The sequence below is a fragment of the Lepus europaeus genome, chromosome 7 (assembly GCF_033115175.1).
Source record: "Lepus europaeus isolate LE1 chromosome 7, mLepTim1.pri, whole genome shotgun sequence".
NCBI classification, from domain to species: domain Eukaryota; kingdom Metazoa; phylum Chordata; class Mammalia; order Lagomorpha; family Leporidae; genus Lepus; species Lepus europaeus.
This window is the reverse complement of record NC_084833.1, coordinates 62,364,655-62,380,685: the sequence shown is the minus strand read 5'-3', so window position 1 is coordinate 62,380,685 and position 16,031 is coordinate 62,364,655. Positions and strand designations below refer to the sequence as shown.

General features: G+C 64.2%; 1 protein-coding gene across 4 annotated transcripts in view; it reads left to right on the top strand.

The window, feature by feature from the left end:
• The first annotated feature begins 526 nt into the window (after positions 1–526).
• ARAP1 (ArfGAP with RhoGAP domain, ankyrin repeat and PH domain 1) overlaps positions 527–16,031 on the top strand; it is a 34,111-nt gene continuing 18,606 nt past the window's right edge. The window contains exons 1-10 of one of the 4 annotated variants that reach the window (XM_062196669.1): positions 527–1,064; positions 10,188–10,357; positions 10,771–10,838; positions 11,331–11,449; positions 11,573–11,728; positions 12,044–12,113; positions 12,303–12,423; positions 12,590–12,792; positions 13,126–13,232; positions 15,382–15,581. In XM_062196669.1, the coding sequence (XP_062052653.1) occupies positions 571–1,064; positions 10,188–10,357; positions 10,771–10,838; positions 11,331–11,449; positions 11,573–11,728; positions 12,044–12,113; positions 12,303–12,423; positions 12,590–12,792; positions 13,126–13,232; positions 15,382–15,581 (1,708 nt within the window). In that variant the 5' untranslated portion in view covers positions 527–570. Of the gene's footprint in view, positions 1,065–10,187; positions 10,358–10,770; positions 10,839–11,330; positions 11,450–11,572; positions 11,729–12,043; positions 12,114–12,302; positions 12,424–12,589; positions 12,793–13,125; positions 13,233–15,381; positions 15,582–16,031 lie in introns of those variants that run through there. The other 3 variants (XM_062196667.1, XM_062196668.1, XM_062196670.1) reach the window with 3 other exon arrangements.

Genomic DNA, 16,031 nt, shown 5'->3' with positions numbered 1-16,031 from the left:
AGAGCATTGTTTACATCAGCTGGGGACTGAGCTGTGTCTTCCGCTGTCTAGGGGCCATGGGGATGACCAGGTAGCATTCTGTCTCCTGTCAATCACATCCTCTGTCGACGCCCACCACCCCAGGAGCTCTGAGCTCCAAGGCTATTTGGAATGAATGAATGAATGAATGAGTGACTTTCCCTCCTCGGTGGTGGGAGGAGTCCCTCACAGGGCCAGAGTGAGGCTGAGGCCGGGTTGACCTCTATTTCTTCCAGGGACATGGAGTGGGGTGAGGTGAGGCTTGGACCCCAGCCTGGGCCTGACCCTCTGCTGGGGACATGGCTCAGAGGGCCCTGGCCCTGGCTGGAGCCCGCGGGGCTGGGGAGTCGGAAGACCCAGCAGTGCCTGCTCTTGCCTGGCCCCAGTGGGGGAGGGGGCTCCAGGGCAGAGCTTAAGCCCACGGCATGGGAGAGCCGCAGAGGGAGGCTGATCTGGGGCCCACTCTGGGCAGCCACGCCTCTGACCCGTGCCCATCTGTGTCTTCCAGGTGTGGACAGAGCCCTGCCGGCTGGGCCTCTGCTGGCGGGAGCCATGGCGGAGGCCGGGGACGCCGCGCTATCGGTGGCCGAGTGGCTGCGGGCGCTGCACCTGGAGCAGTACACGGGGCTCTTCGAGCAGCACGGGCTGGTGTGGGCCACCGAGTGCCAAGGCCTCAGCGACGCGCGCCTGGTGGACATGGGCATGCTGCTCCCTGGCCACCGCCGTCGCATTCTGGCGGGCCTGCTCCGTGCCCACGCGCCCCCGGCCCCCAGCCCCTGCCCTGCCCCACGGCCTGTGCCCATGAAGCGCCACATCTTCCGCTCGCCACCTGCACCTGCTGCTCCACCCGAGCCGCTGCCCGCCGCTGGAGAGGGTGTGGGGCAGCCTGTGGTGCCTCCCATCCCGCCCCGCAGGAGCTGCCAGCCGCCTGCCTGCTTCTCCACCCCGGACCCCCTGCCACCCCCGCTGCCTGCCAAGCGGCATCTTGTGGAGCCCAGCGTTCCACCCGTGCCCCCACGCACGGGGCCGCCCCGCCTGCTGGTGAGGTGAGTGATGTCCCCGGGCTGGGGGGATCCCTGGGGGTGGACGGGGGATCGTGGCCTTCGGCCCTGGGGTAAGAGACTCCCAGGGGAGGAGCAGAGGCACTGGCCCGGGCATCGGGGATGGCGCCGGTGTGACCTGGCGTGACGTGCTGTACGGGCCCAATGGGAGCCGGCGGGGTTTGCCGCAAGTGCGGATGATATCTGAGGCTGGCAGGGAGGAGCCCTCGGGCTGTGCTCACCAGATGTGGGGGACGAGGGGGCATAGGCCAAAGGGATCCAGACGTGGGCCCTAGAAAGGACAGGACCTGGACTGTGTGGCAGAGCCCCCCATGTCTGTTCTGGGTGGCTGGGTAGGCAGCAGGTGCCACCCCTGACCCCGGGACCACCGGACGGCAGACAGCTTGGGGTAGGGGTGCGGGTGGGAGAGGGAGCAGCACCGCCCAGCTCCCAGGGCTTGGGCTTCTGTCACTCCTGTCACACCCTGCCGCCGGTTCCCAGGACATTTCTCAGCTGCTGGTGGCCCTGGTTTCCTTGAATGTCTTCCCCGTCGGTGGACACTGCATTCTGACCTCCTTCACACGGGCCCTGTCTTCTGCCCCGCGCGGGGGTGCCCAGCCGGAGGGGTGTGTGTCCAGGGGGCCGTGGACATTTGCCGGAGCCCTTGGGTGAAGTCTGGGGCAGCTTCTTGGAGGAGGGAGGCTGTGCAGAGGCCACTGCTCCCCTACCTGCTGGACCTTGTGTGGGGCGTTTTGCCTGTGCCATCTTGGTCGTGCCTACAGCAAACCTGGGGGATTTGTGTCCAGGTTTCAAGCAGGGAAAGAGGCTCTGAGCCAGGAGGGGACAGGGCTGTATCTGTATCTGTGCCTAACACACTGGGTGGGTGGGTGGGGGCCCTGGGGGGCAGGTCTGGGAGATTTCTCCCCACCCAGAGAGGAGCTTGAAGACCAAGCCAGGCCTGTGCTGTTGTGAGGTTTGATCGGTTGGAACTCAGAAAGTGGCGGTGCCTCCTCTAGTTCACACAACTGGGGACAGGAGCTAGGGTTCCCTGCTCCCCACCCCTCAGCCTGGTTTGCAGCCTAGGTTGGAGTTTTTTGTGCCACTGCGCCCTCTAGTGGCCATTCTCTTGTGTGCAGGAGTACTTTCCCTGAACCCCAGCTGTGACTGGGGGAGAGACTGCCTGCCTGCCAGCCTCTGGGGGCTTGGCAGTGGGTGAGCAAGGGGAGGGAGCAGGGCACTGACGTGAGGAGGCTCATACAGGATTAGGAGGAAAAACCTCCAGTGGGAGAATGGGGGCTTGCTGTTTAGGAGGCAGGACCGTGGTCTGGCCCAGCCAGCTGGGGAGCCCAGGGAGGAGCTGCTCTCCAGACCGTTTCCCTGTCCAGTGTCCCCCACCCCGGCCCCGCGGTCTCCGGGGCCCCTGGGGCCCTCCTGGCACTGGCTTCTGAGTTCGGGCAGGGTGAGAGTCCTGTCCACACCCTGGGGCCCTACTCCCAGAGCCTCAGCCTGGACTCTGCCGCTTAGCCGGCCTCTGGGGGAGGCTGGGCCCATGGCCAGGAGTGCAGCTGCTTGTACCGCGAGGTCCCCCAGTCCCTTGTGCACAGAGGGAATTCATAGACAGTCGTCCCCCGCCACCTGCGGCCATTCCTTGGGGCACGGGCAGAGTGAGGAGTGACCACCAGGCCTGACTCCCAGGAATCTGAAGTCCTTGGCTCTCGGGACAGAGGGAGTCTCTACAGCTCCGCAGGGAAATCTCGAAGCAGATGGAGCTTAGCGCATGCGCAACAGGCCAAGGCAGGAGGCCTCACTGGCTTCCTGGCCCCTTCCTGCGGCCCCGCGGTACTTGGTGGGAGGCCATTCTGTCCCCCTTGCAGGAGTCCTACCCTCTCCCCCCACTGAGCAGGGAGCCCACTGACCGCGTGGCACGAGCTCCCGCGGAGCCCGTGTCTATCCCTGCCTGGCTCCAGCCTCTCCCCAGGTGGGGCCTGGGAGTCGTTTGCACATTATTCTCAGGGTCTTGCCTCCCCAAGAGGCAGGCCCAGGCCACTTTGTGTGTGCACTCCCCCAGGGAGGGGTGTGTGCGTGGGTTTGTGCTGGCTCTGAGAGTGGCCTGCGCTGTCCTTGTGTGTGCGGGTGTGTGGGGACCGCGCAGTTTTGGGGGTGACCTGGAGTGGCGTGTGTGAGCTCCTCAGGGTCTGTACGCCTGTTGTGCTGCACGGCGAGCTAGTGTGTGTGTGTGTGTGTGTTGTTTGTGTACTGTTGGGCGTGAGCCAGTGTGTGCATGTGCATGCCTGAGCTGCTGGGAGAGCAAGCCCGCCCACCAGGATGTCAGCTCCCCTGGGGCGTGGATCTTCTCTGGTTTGATTACTGCTCGGTCCCCAGTATCCGTCCCTTGTCCCTCGGTGGCGGGTGACGAGTGCCAGTGTGAGTGTGTATACTGCAGGTGCCAAGCTTGTGTGTGTGCGACTCAGCACACACTGTGCCCCCAATCCCTTCTCCCCACCCCATATGCTGGGAAGGGAGAGGTCTTCCGAGGAGGCCAGTGGAAGAATGAGGCTGGGATGGGCGCTGAGGCCACAGACCAGAAAACAGCAAGGGTGGGTTCCTCCTGCCTGGCCTGGGGCCCCGCTGCACCCCCAGACTCTGCACCCTCTCCCATTTTTTAAGCCTGCAGTGAGAACTTGCCAAGGGTTCTAGAGATGTTTACAAACCTGCCCAAAGTCACTGGGCTCATTTCTTTTCTGTTACTTTATTTTTAACATTGATTCTATTTGTTTGAAAGGCAAACAGACAAGGAGAGAGAGAGAGAGAAAGAGAGAGAGAGAGAGAGAGAGAGAGAGAGAGATATCTCCCATTTGCTGATTGACTCCTCAAATGCTCCCAGCAGGGCTGGACCAGGCCAAGACCAGGAGCTGGAAAGTCACTGTCACTCCCCCACGTGGGTGGCAGGGGCCCTTGCCTGCTTGAACCATCACCTGTCGCCTCCCACAGTGCACATGAGCTGGGAGCAGTCAGGCTGGAACCAGGCGCTCCGATAGAGGATGCAGGCGTCCCTCGTGGCCCTCTGAGCTAGGCTCCCGGGTCAGTACACAGAGCCGCTCTCAGCTTGCTCTGGGCCTCAGTGTCCTCCATTCCTGGAGATGCCCCTGGGACAGGAAGCATGGTCCAGAGCAGGCAGCTGCTAGCTGGACTCCCAGCCAATCCCTGCTCTCCCTGCAGAATGGTCACTTGTTGCCAGGGCAGAACTTGTTCCCTCCGAAGAGCCACCTTCGCAGCCTCTCAGGGCCTCCTTGTGGTGGGGGTGGGGAAGGGGCGAGGCCGGGGCCAGGGCTTCCTGGACGTCCACCCTTCAGGGCCCCAGGAGACCAGCAGGCACGACTGCCGGTCCCCGGCTTGGCAGGGGGTGCGGCCCCAGGCAGGGTTGCCCCGGGGGATTGTGGGTGGCTGCTGTCCTCAGAGGCCGTTTTCAGGAAGTGTGTGTTGGCCGGGCCGCAGGGGGCGGGGAGGCGGGGAGCAGGAAGCCAGGGAGACCAGCACAGGGTGCAGACGGACACAAACACACACTCTCTCACGCTCAAGGGCAGGGCCGTTGTCGCATGCCGCAGCACGCACACACACACACACTCTCACACACACGCTTGGAGACACGCATCGTGTGTGCGGAGCCTCACCTGGGCCTCAGCAGCGCCGCCAGGACGCACCTCCCACACACCTGGGCCAGGGGCAGGCGCGCCCCTTCCCGCACACACTGAGCCTGCCTGGCCACCGCCTCGGGAGTCCTTGGGCCCAGGACCCAGCGGGCAGCTGAGGGTGAGCGAGGGGCAGCCCTGGCCAGGCCGGCGGGCGGGAGGCTCCCGGAGGGCCCGGGTGGGCAGGAGGCCCCGCCTGCCCGGCTGTCTGCCCGCTCCGGGAGGCTGGCTTGTCTGCAGGGCTCTCCTCTCCCTTCTCTGTTTTGCTCTCAGAATTTCCTGTCTCTTGCACGCTCCCCCACCACCACCCCCGGGCTCTCCAGGCCTCAGGGCCCCATCAGCCTCTCCAGCCCCTCTCCCTGGCTCACCGGAGCCCATGCTGCCTGCTTTCCGGAGCCTTCCCAGACTCTGCTCCCCGACTGTTCCCTTACGGGGTCTCTGCCCTTGGGGAGCCTGGTGCTGACATCTGTTCTGGGTCTGCTGCCTGCACGCTCTGGGGATTCCCTTGCAGAGGCTCAGGTTGCCTTATCTCACCGTTAAGTTCAAGGGCACGGTGGGTTCTGAGCACCGCCCTGCCCCTGCCCGGGGTGTCGGGAAGACCTGCAAAGGCTGGCCCTGGGTCGCTGTGGAGCCTCCCCGTCCTCAGGGCTGGTGGCACTGTGGGTGCCCACAGAGGTTGGGGTCTGCTGTTCTCAATGAGCTCAGAAACCCTGTGCTTGGGTTACTAGGGACGGGAGGAGAGGTCTCTAACCCGGGCCTGTGTGCTTACCTGGCTTCTTATTCCATGGGGCTCAGTGGATACCTGCACCTGCTCTCTCTTTCTGCCAGGGCAGCCCTGGGCTGGGCAGGTGAGGGCCTGGGACAGACTGTGAGCAACCCTTAGGGCCAGCACAAGGACAGACCTGCGGGGCGCAGGGTGTGCTGCTGTGGGTGACGCGGTCCTCGGGCAGCTCCTGCCCTTGACAGCTGGGGTAGCCTGGGGGAAAGCCCAGTGTAGGCCTGCAAGTGCCCAGGAGGGCCAGGTGGAACGCAGAGGACGGTGCAGTGGGGTGGACTTCCTGGAGGACGTGGCTCATTAAATAAAACAAAAACAAGCTCTGTGCAAAATTCTTGGCACACAGTGGTTGCCTAGTAACTGGGAGCTGTTGGCCCGGGGAGACAGCCAAGTGCTGGGTGGAGACTTGGTTGTGAGTAGACTCCCGGTTGCTTGGCTGCTGCCGCCTGGAGGGAGCTGCTGGCTCTCTCCAGGGATCAGGGTGAGAGGAGGTGGCGATCATGCTGTCAGTCTGTAAGTGCTCACCGAGGCTCCTTCTGCGCTGGCCATGACGCCAGCTCGGAGAGGATCGGCCCTGGGGGCTCACAGCAGGCACCGCATCCCAGCAAGGGCGCTCCTGGGGAAGGGCGTTCTGTGCGGTGGTGTGGGCAGAAGCACGTGCAGCAGGAGCAGGGGACCCCCGGCCTGTGGGTCTCAGGACGGAGACAGAAGGAGCCACAGAGGAAGCACGAGGCATAGCCCCGGAGCTGGGTCCCTGAGGAGGCCAGGCGGGAATGAGGAAGTGGGCAGCTGGGAAAGTTTGTCCCCATGGGAAGGGCAGGGCAGGGAAGGAGATGGCCCTCCCCACGCCGGCGCTGGGCTGCCCTGCGCTGGCAGCCCTGCCCTGCGCGCCAGGGTCTGGGCTTGGGGGCAGGCCTGCCTTGGTGGTCCTCTGAGGTCATTTCAATGACCAGACATGGACAGATGCAGCCGTGCTGAGCGGTTGCAAGTGTCGAGGCTGGGGGAGCCCCAAGGAGGCTCCAGGCCAGCCTGAGGCTTCAGGGGAGTCCCACAGTAGAGGTGGCAGGTCTAGGACTGGGGTGTTGAGAAAGAGGAAGAGGAGCTAGGGAGGCAGATGGAGAAAGGGAGTGTGCGGGTGGCTGGGCTGTGGGCGCAGGGGAGCCCACGGCCAGCCTGGGCTGCCCGGGCTGCCCCACTCGGCAGTCCTGCCTGCCCCAGGGTGGGACCTGGCTCCTTTGGCAGAGCTGATGTGGACAGGAAGTTTGGAAGAGCGATCTGGGGTTGGGGGGCTGAGGGCACAGGTGCCCAGCCCAGTCTGCAGGGCCTGAGCATCCTTCGGCGGCAGCCAGGGTGAGGACGCAGTCCTGATGACACGTGGACGTGACTCTCCTTTGTGGAATTACCAGGGAACCTGGAGGCAGGTCCGACAGGAAACTCAGGCTCTGAGGCCAATGAGTGTCGGAGCGGGGATGTGGCCCCACGCCTGCTGGGCCCCGGGGCCCTGTCTCTTTCTTGACTGGAGTGATGCCCTGTTGGCACCCGCATGGCCAGAGCTGCTGTGTGATCTCTCCTCGTCCACCAAGTCAGCCTGCCTGGGCTGAGGGCCCAGGCCAGGGTGGATCGGTCCTGCCCAGGGCGCCCTGGGAGCAAGGGCTGAAGGCATCGGGGGAGGGGAGCAGCTCTGTCTGGGGCACCTCGGAGGCTGCTCTGGAGCACAGGGAGCATCGAGCTACATCGAGGGGGGCAGGTGGGCTTCTGCGGGCTGAGGTGGTGGGGAGAGGGCCATGCGGGGCAGGAAACGGCCTGAGCGGCAGCTTGGAGGTGGGGCCGTGGGGGGCGTGCTCAGGGACGGGCAGATCCTGCTTGTCAGGTGGGTGAGAGGTCATGGGTGACATGCCAGCCGGCCGTCAGCTGGAGCTGAGCTTGCCATTCGGGGGCGGGGCCGGCCCTGCACGGGCCCTGTTCTCGGTAGCAGCACACTGCCCCTTCCCCTGGGGTTTTCCCACATGTCGTGCTGTCCAACACCACTTCTTCTTTCCTGCAGCCAGGCCTGACTCAGCAGGGCCCGATCCCCAGCACTAGGCAGGCAGGGGTCCTGGAGGAGGTGGCCGGAGCGGGGCCTGGAGGTTGCTGAGACGCCCTGCCTCACCTTCGTGGGACACGAGCCCTTTGCTACGAATCTCTGCTGACAGGGGAGCGCCCGCTCCCGCCTGCCTCTCCCTTCTCACCATGGTCACAGTGGCTGGGCCTGAGGCTGTGACCTTGCCCTTCGTGGATGAGCTGGCCAGACCCAGAGTCCAGGGGCCCCCGATAGGCAGGCCTCGGAGGAGCCCTCAGATCCTGGCCGGCTCTGTTGGCTGGGCCGTGGTGCTGGCTGCCTGGGTTCAGACCCCAGCTGGTTTGGTGCCTCAGCTCCCTCCTGTGGCCCGTGGGAGAATCCTGAGCCTCACCTTCTAGAGCCTTGTAATGGCCGAGTGAGTGGATGTGCGAGCAGCGCCCAGCAGAAGGACTGGGAATGCGCCTCAGGAGACACGTGGGTTCTTAATAGGAACACAGCATCCAGGTGGTCACTCACTGCTCCCCCACCCCCAGCACTGGGCAGGTGAATGCCGAGGTGAGGGCATGGCCGGCAGACCTCAGGTGTGGGCCGAGCCCCTGCAGGGGATCAGGCCACAGATGGTTGAGCTGGTTGTCAGGGGAGTGGCTGGGCTGCCTGGACCCCGAGGATAAGGGGGAACAGGGTGGGGAGGGGGTGCACCGTGGTTCCACTCCTCGGCCCTGCCTCAGAGCCCACCCCTCTGGACCGCTGCTCGGTGGGCCTTGGCCAAGAGCTCGGGGCTCTGCTCAGTTGATCATGGCCTGGCCTCCACAGGCCCCTTCCTCCCGGGCTCTGGGAGGCAGCGTGTGCTGGGTCAGTTGGCTCATCAAGGTTTCCTGGGCGGTGGCACCTGACTCGCTGGGCCAGCTCCCCAGGGTGTGCTCTCTGGCCTTGGGCATCATCCACCCTGGCATTTCCTTCCCTTCCAACCCCTGTGGCCGATTTGTCCACCTGCCCGTATCCTTGTTCCCCACCCGCCCACCCATCCTGCCTGCTGGTGTTGCAGACCCAGCCTGGCCCCTGCAAGACAGATGCTGCCCCGCCCTTCAGGGACTCGGGCCGTGGGGGAGATGGCCTGGTGCAGTGCCCGCCGTCAGACCTGCCAGATGACCGCGGGGGCGGGGGGCGGCGGTCCCAGGGTGGTGGCGGGTCTCCCTTTGTTCTGGGGTCCTTGGAGCATCCAGAAGCCATTGTCTGGGGCCCTCTAAGCGATAGCTCAGGGGTGAGGGACAGGTGACCACTTGGGTCACTGCTGCCCGCCACCATGGCTGACCTGCACTTTCATGGGTTTCCAGGAGGGCAGAGCTGGATGGCAGCTGGAGGCTGGGTTCTCACCTGGTGTGCACACGTAGGGAAGGCCGAGGCGCCGTGCAGGTGGCCCGAGGAGCGCATGGGCTTACGTGCTGGTGCCGGGCCGGCCTTCGGGAAAGAACTTGAAAGGCTCATTTGAAATGCTTTCTAAGGCTCATATGGAGGGAAGCACGGATGGGCTTTGGGAGGGTGGGATAGGCATAAAAAAGGGGTCCAGGAAGACCTAGAGAAAGGGGGCTTGGTTTTAGTTGTAGCAGAGGACAGGGAAGGGGGTGTTCCTGGCTGGAGGTGACCACAGGAGCAAAGGCCTCCTGCAGACCCCGCCACCCCCACCCCGCCTTCCCAGCCTTCCGGGTTGTCTGCCAGCAGCAGTGGACGACCAGCAGGCCATAAGCAGCCGTGGGGTGCTCGCCCACCTGGTGCTCCTCTGGGCCCCTGTAGGTTGCTGGCAGGGGTGGCTGGCGAGGCCAGTCGTCCAGAGCCCGGGCGCCAGGTCCCAGCTGCTGGTTTGGGCATATGGCACACGGCACGCCTCATCTTGGTCAGTCTTCCAGCCAGCCTGCCTGGTTGGTAACTTGGTCCCTGTTGCACAGAAGAGGAAGTTGAGGCTCAGCCAGCCCATGCCCCAGGACATGAGGTCAAGTTCAAACCCTTGTCTCTCAGGCCAGAGCCCTGCAGGAGGCTCAGGCTGCTGGGAGCTGTGTGCCGAGGCCAGCAGGGGCTCCATGGTGTGAGAACCCAGGGGGCCCTGAACCTGGCCCGGGAGAGTCGGCCGAGCGTTCCTGGAGCGAGAGCAGAGGGGAGGAGCTGGGGTCGTGGGAGATGAGTATGGTGGGGTGAGGCGAGGGGTCTCAGTGCCTATCCAAGTCTGGGCAAGAGACCCACAGTGCAGCTCATTCCTTTGCCAACAAATGCCTCTTCTGCACAAGCCACGCCTTATCTCCAGGAAGCCTTCCCTGACTACCCCCCCCCCCCCCGTGCCAGTCTTTGTCTCTCCTCCAGAGTGGAGAGGCGGTAGGCACAGGTGGCTAAGAGCTCCAGCACTGGGAGCAGGCGACCAGCTCCTTCAGGCCCAGGAGGGGCCTGCTCCTCTGGGGAGCCAGGAGGGCTTTCCACCAGGAGTGCGAGGAGAGGGCTCCGTCTTTAGGGGGCAGTGTGACAGGTGGATTTCCCTGCAGCCCCGCTCAGCTGGGGGCCCAGTGGGTTTGAACCCAGCTCTGTCACGTTGTGATACCTGACTTTGGTTCTGTTCCCAGCCTGCCCTCCAAGGACGAAGGGTCATTGCCACCACCACAGTCGTCCCCTCCCCAGCCCGAGCCTGTGGAGCCCCCATCCACCCTCCCCTGTGGGCCTCCCCGGCCCCTGTCTCCGCCTCCCTGCCCCCCAGAGATCCCGCCGAAGCCTTCCCGCCCGCCCCCGGAGTTTGGTGAGTGTGCTCAGGGCCCTGCAGTCGCTGCATTGTGCTACCCCTTTGCCCCTTCTGCCCACCTTGTGGCCCAGGAGGGGGCGCGGCCTCCTTGAGCCTCATGGAACCACCTGTTGCCCGCCCACTGTGAGTTCCGGGCATGGGCGCTTCCTTGTGCTGGGATTGGCCACTTTTTCTCCAAAATTGGTTAGCCTTTTAGGGACATCCCCCCCCCCCCGACCCCCAAGCTCACTGCCTGTGGTGACCTGGCCTGTCCTTTGGTATAAATAGCACTTCCTGTCTCCTGTGCCGGGTTTTAAGTCAGGCCCGGTGGGGTGGGCGTCTCTCTCAGCCTAGGGTGGCTGGTGTGGAGCAGCTCCGGGCGTGGGGCCAGGCCCCTGGCTTCTGAGTCCCCCACCTCCTTCTCTTCCCAGATGAGTCCGACTACGATGAGGTCCCAGAGGAGGGGCCCAGGGCCCCAGCCAGCGTGATGACCAAGAAGGTGGGGTGGGGCGGCGGTCAGGGTCAGCCCTCTGCTCCTGGAGCCTTGCAGCCCCTGGGCACCACTGCACTCAGAGGCAGCCGTTTCCTAGGGGAGTCCCCTTCCTGCACGGCACTGTCTGGCCATGCAGGGGTCAGGGGTCAAGTGCAGCCCGGAGCCCTGGGTCTGGAGCTCCGCCCTGGTGCGTGTGTGAGGCCTGCCTTCTCTCCTGTCTCCCAGGGTCCGTGGCTGTGTTCCACTGTCCGTGCCCCACACCCTGCCTCTCCAGCCCCAAGTCTGTTTGTCTAGCCCTCCATCTTTCCACCTTTATATCTGTCCTGGGTCCCCAAGAGTGGTCTCAGCTTGCGGGGGGAGGGGTGTGAGGAGGCAGAAGTGAAAGTGCTGACTTGTGAGGGTCAGGATGGGGTGCACGGAGGGAGTGGGCAGCCCCCCGGGTGTATGTGACCTGGGGCGTGAAGGGAAGCATGACGCCAAGTGGGTCTGGGGGTGCAGGAGGAGCCTCCACTGAGCCGAGTCCCGCGGGCCGTGCGTGTGGCCAGTCTGCTGAGCGAGGGAGAGGAGCTGTCTGGAGAGGAGGAGGAGGAGGACCACGCCTATGAGGGCGTCCCCAAGTGAGTGCTCCTCTCCTTCCCCACCCCGCCCTCTTCCTTTCAAAGCCCTGTGCCCTCCTGCCCTCCATCCCCTTGGCCCCCAGCCTCGCCCCCAGCCTGCCCCTGCCCCACTGTGTTCCCTAGTGGTGGATGGCGCGCCGACAGCCTGAGCTCCTCCCCGCCTGGCTTCGTCCCCGAGCTCGTGCCACCTGCCGTGGTCATGGACGGGCTGCCCGGGGGCTCCACCTCCGTCACACGGGTCATCAAGGCCGGCTGGCTGGACAAGAACCCGCCTCAGGGGTGAGTATGGGCCTCTCGGGCCCTGCGTGCTCTACGTGGGGACAGGTGGTGTTCCAGGATGCTGCTGTCACAGACCCCAGCGCCAGAGGGGCTCGGGATGATTTGTGCGCTTCTTCCTCTACACGGTCAGATCCAGACCCTAGAAGTCCTACTCCATCTGACCTCAGTCATTCTTGCTGGGGGTGGGATCCTTCCTCTCTTGAACCTGCTGATCCTAACTTTGCTGTGACTGCAGGGGGCCCAGGGGGTGTGTCCCACAGCTGCGCCTCTGCCCCCAAGGCCTTGCTTGGAGTCCCTGCACTTGTATCTCGCCAGGTCGTACATCTATCAGAAGCGATGGGTGAGACTGGACGCTGATTACCTGCGCTACTTCGACAGTAACAAGGTGAGGCCGATATCTGGGCCCAGGCACAGTCCGTCTGGTCCGGCTCCTGGACCCGGGTCCTCATGCCCCATCAGTACATGGGCTGAGCTTGGGGTCAGCACTGGGAGACATGGCTGCGGCAGCCTTCCTCTGGGCTGAGGCTGGGAGTCGGGGAGGGGCAGGGTCTCACCTGCATGCTCTGGATCCCAGGATGCCTACTCCAAGCGCTTTGTCACTGTCGCCTGCATCTCCCGCGTGGCTGCCACTGGCGACCAGAAGTTCGAAGTGATCACCCACAACCGGACCTTTTCCTTCAGGGCAGAGAGTGATGGTGCGAGCAGGGAGCGTGGAGAGGGGACGGGAGGTTTGGCCAGATGCCTGGGGGAGAGAAACAGGATAGCCTCTGAGATGGGGGGAGGGGGAACGGGAACAGCAGGGCCTGGGGGCTGGTCTGGGCGGGCTTCGCGAAAGGGCTCACCCCTCTGCCCTTCCCACAGTGGAGCGGAAGGAGTGGATGCAGGCCCTGCAGCAGGCCGTGGCGGAGCAGCGGGCCCGGGCCCGGCTGTCCGGCGCTTACCCATTGGGAGCGCGAGGCTTAGAGCAGCCCGACCACGCCGGCAGCCTGGAGCTGCGTGGCTTCAAGAATAAGCTGTATGTGGCCGTGGTCGGGGACAAAGTGCAGCTCTACAAGAATCTGGAGGTGAGAAGGGGGCCGCCCTCTTCCCGGCCTCCCCGGCCCTGAGCCGGCCCCATGCCCATGGGGGCCCTGAGCGCTGCCCTTTCTGTTCCCTGCCCCTGCCCCTGGCTCTGACCACCGCCTCTTAGTCCCTGAGTTCAGCCCTGCGGTCACCACCCCACCTGTTGCTCATGGACCTGAGTGCGGCCCCTTCCCACGCCCCGTTCCCATCAGCCCTCCTCTCCCTCCTAGGTGCATTCTAGGCCCTAAGGTACCACATCCCCCCCTTCTCCCCACTCTGGATCTCAAGCCCTGCCCCCGAGGCCTTGTCCTCATCCCTCCCCGCCTGCCCGCCAGGAGTACCACCTGGGCATCGGCATCACCTTTATCGACATGAGTGTGGGTAACGTGAAGGAAGCCGACCGGCGCAGCTTCGACCTCACCACGCCCTACCACATCTTCAGGTGAGCCCTGCCCGGCCACGCCCCCTGTTTTCTGCAGCATGGGGAGCTGCCTCTTCCGGCCCAGCCCCATCCTGCTTCACTCACCTGCCCTCGGACCCCTCCCTTCTAAGAAGTCCTGCCCGCTGCCCTGCTTCCCTCCGGCCCCCCTCGTCCCCTGCACCCGCCCTGCTGCTCCCCAAGTTGCCCGGAACTGGCTTTGTGCACCCACAGCCCGGCTCCCTCGAAAGGGCTCTTGGCTGTCAGGAAGGCTCCGGCACCCACAGAGGCAGCTCCTCCCAGGCCTCGGCTTGTCCCTCCATGCCTGTCTGTCCTCTGCACCCTCCCAGGCCTTCAGCCACCTCCTTCAAGTCCCTGTGCTGTGCCTGGCTCCACCCCATCTCAGCAGGCGACCTGGGAAATCCCCTGGTCTCTCTGTGCCTCAGTTTCCCCGGGACCCAAGGGGTCTGTGCAACTCTAGGGGGAGTGCAGTGGCCTCATGGCACTGCTGCCTGGCTGCCCTCAGCCCAGATGTCTGCCTCGGAGGGGTCTTCCTTCTGGATCTGGCCTGCGAGTCCAGCTACTATGTGCACATCAGCTTCCCAGCTCCTGGTTGCTCCCAGGGCCCCCTCTGCCCATGGAGACCCCTGCCTCTCTGCTTCCCTCTGCCCTAAACCTCTCTGGCCCCAGGCACCTGCCCCCGGAGCCCGTGGCCACCTGTCTGAGCTTCTTGGTTCCATCCAGCGTGACCGCCAGCTGGAGAGCCATGGCTTTGCTTGTCCGTGTCTTGTGTTTGAAGTTCTCTCTGAGGACGTCTCGGCCTGCGGTTCTTCACTGTTCAGGCTTGCCGCTGACCCCCCTGGGGGCGGAGGGTCCGTCCTGGGGAGGCCTGCCTGCCCCCCCAGCTCCTCGTGGACGCCTGCTCCCAGGAGGCTGACTGGCCTGCCTGGAAGCCTGCAGAGATGGGCTTGGCACCTGGCAAGTCCCCTGCCGCAGGCCACAGTGGACAAGAATGGTCCAGCGCCTCTTTTTTTTTTTTTTTTTTAAGATTTATTTATTTATTTGAAAGGCAGAGTTAGAGAGAGGTCTTCCATCTGCTGGTCCACTCCCCAAATGGCCACAGTGACCAATCCTGGGCCAGGTGGAGCCAGGAGCCAAGACCTTCATCTGGGTCTCCCACATAGGTGCAGAGACCCAAGCACTTGGGCCATCTGCTGCTGCTTTTCTCAGGTGGATTAGCAGGGATCTGGATCAGAAGTGGAGTAGCCAGTGTTTGAACTGGCGCCCACATGGGATGCTGGCACTGCAGGCAGTAGCTTTACCTGCTGTGCCCCAGCTCCAGCCCCATTTTTTTTTTTTTAATTTTTAGAATGTATGCTCATTTTGTTTGAAAGGCAGAGTGACAGAGACCTTCTGTCTGCTGGTTCACTTCCCAAATGCCTGCAAAAGCCAGGTCTGGGCCAGGCTGAAGCCAGGAGCCAGGGACTCCACCTGTGTCTCTCCTGTGAGTGGCAGGGATCCAAGTACTTGGGCTGTCACCTGCTGCCTCCCAGGGTTTGCGTGAGCAGGAAGCTGGATTGGAAGTGGAGGAGCTGGGACTCAAACTGGCGCTCTGATATGGGATGCAGGCATCCCAAGTGCTGACTTGTCTGCTACCCAAATGCTTGCCCCAGGAAGGCGGTTTGGACAGCATCTGTGTGCCTCGTCCTTCCCGCCTGACCCTCTCCGTTGTCCTCAGGGTGCCCTTTGCCCTCCTCTGCCTGGCCCAGGCCTGGCCCTGTCTGTCTCCCAACCTCTTCTCTGCCGACCTGCCCTCCTTCCTGCAGGCCCTGGAGTGTCCTGTGTGCCACCCTGCCCCTTTGCCCATGCTGTTCCCTCTGTCTAGAACACCCTTCCACCTCTTCACCCAGCCCAGCCTTCCTCCTCTGTCGAGTCTTAGGTTAGGTATCATTTCTTCCCAACTCCCTGAGCTGGGCAGAAGCCCCCTACGCTCCCCTCCCCGATGGGTCCCCCAAGTTCACGGTGTCCTCGCCTTTGTCCACACCCGCCTTCCCCACCAGACCCAGGACACCTTCCTCTTCTGACTGAGGGCCCCCAACACCGTGTCCCATGCCCCCACGGTGCCCCCAAGTCCCCGGAGCCCGCTCCCACCAGTCCCCTCCTGTGTCACCAGCTTCTCCGCGGACTCGGAGCCAGAGAAGGAGCAGTGGCTGGAGGCCATGCAGGGAGCCATAGCCGAGGCCCTGTCAACCTCGGAGGTGGCCGAGCGCATCTGGGCCGCGGCCCCCAACAGGTCCTGTGCCGACTGTGGGGCCGCGCAGCCCGACTGGGCCTCCATCAACCTCTGCGTGGTCATATGCAAGCGCTGTGCAGGTGTGTGTCCCGGCGGCGCCGGCTGTGCAGTCGCTCCCCTGTGCCGAGGCACAGAGCGCAAATGGCTTGTTTGGGGTCTCCTGGCAAGTGAGCGAGCTGGATGTAAGCCCAGGCTCTCTGGGGTCCAGTGTCTCGGACACACCGGGAGGGTGGGAACAGTCCAGGCCAGGCCGAGGGAGGGGCTGGGGAGGCAGGGGACCCAGGGACGTGGTCAGATTTGTGGGAAGCTGCACAGGGGTGTGCCAGCTTCTCTCCCTGCTCCAGGGGTCCCTGGAGGTTCGGGGTGTGCCCAAGAGAGACTTCGTTCCCTCCAGCCTCAACCTCCCCTCTCCCCTTTTGTCCCTCGGTGATTTATTACTCACTTGGCTCTGGGCCCAGGTTCCTGCAGCTTCCAGGCTAGTGGGCTGAGGATCGCAGGGCCCAGTCCTGTGCTGTGGGAGCAGGGGTGCC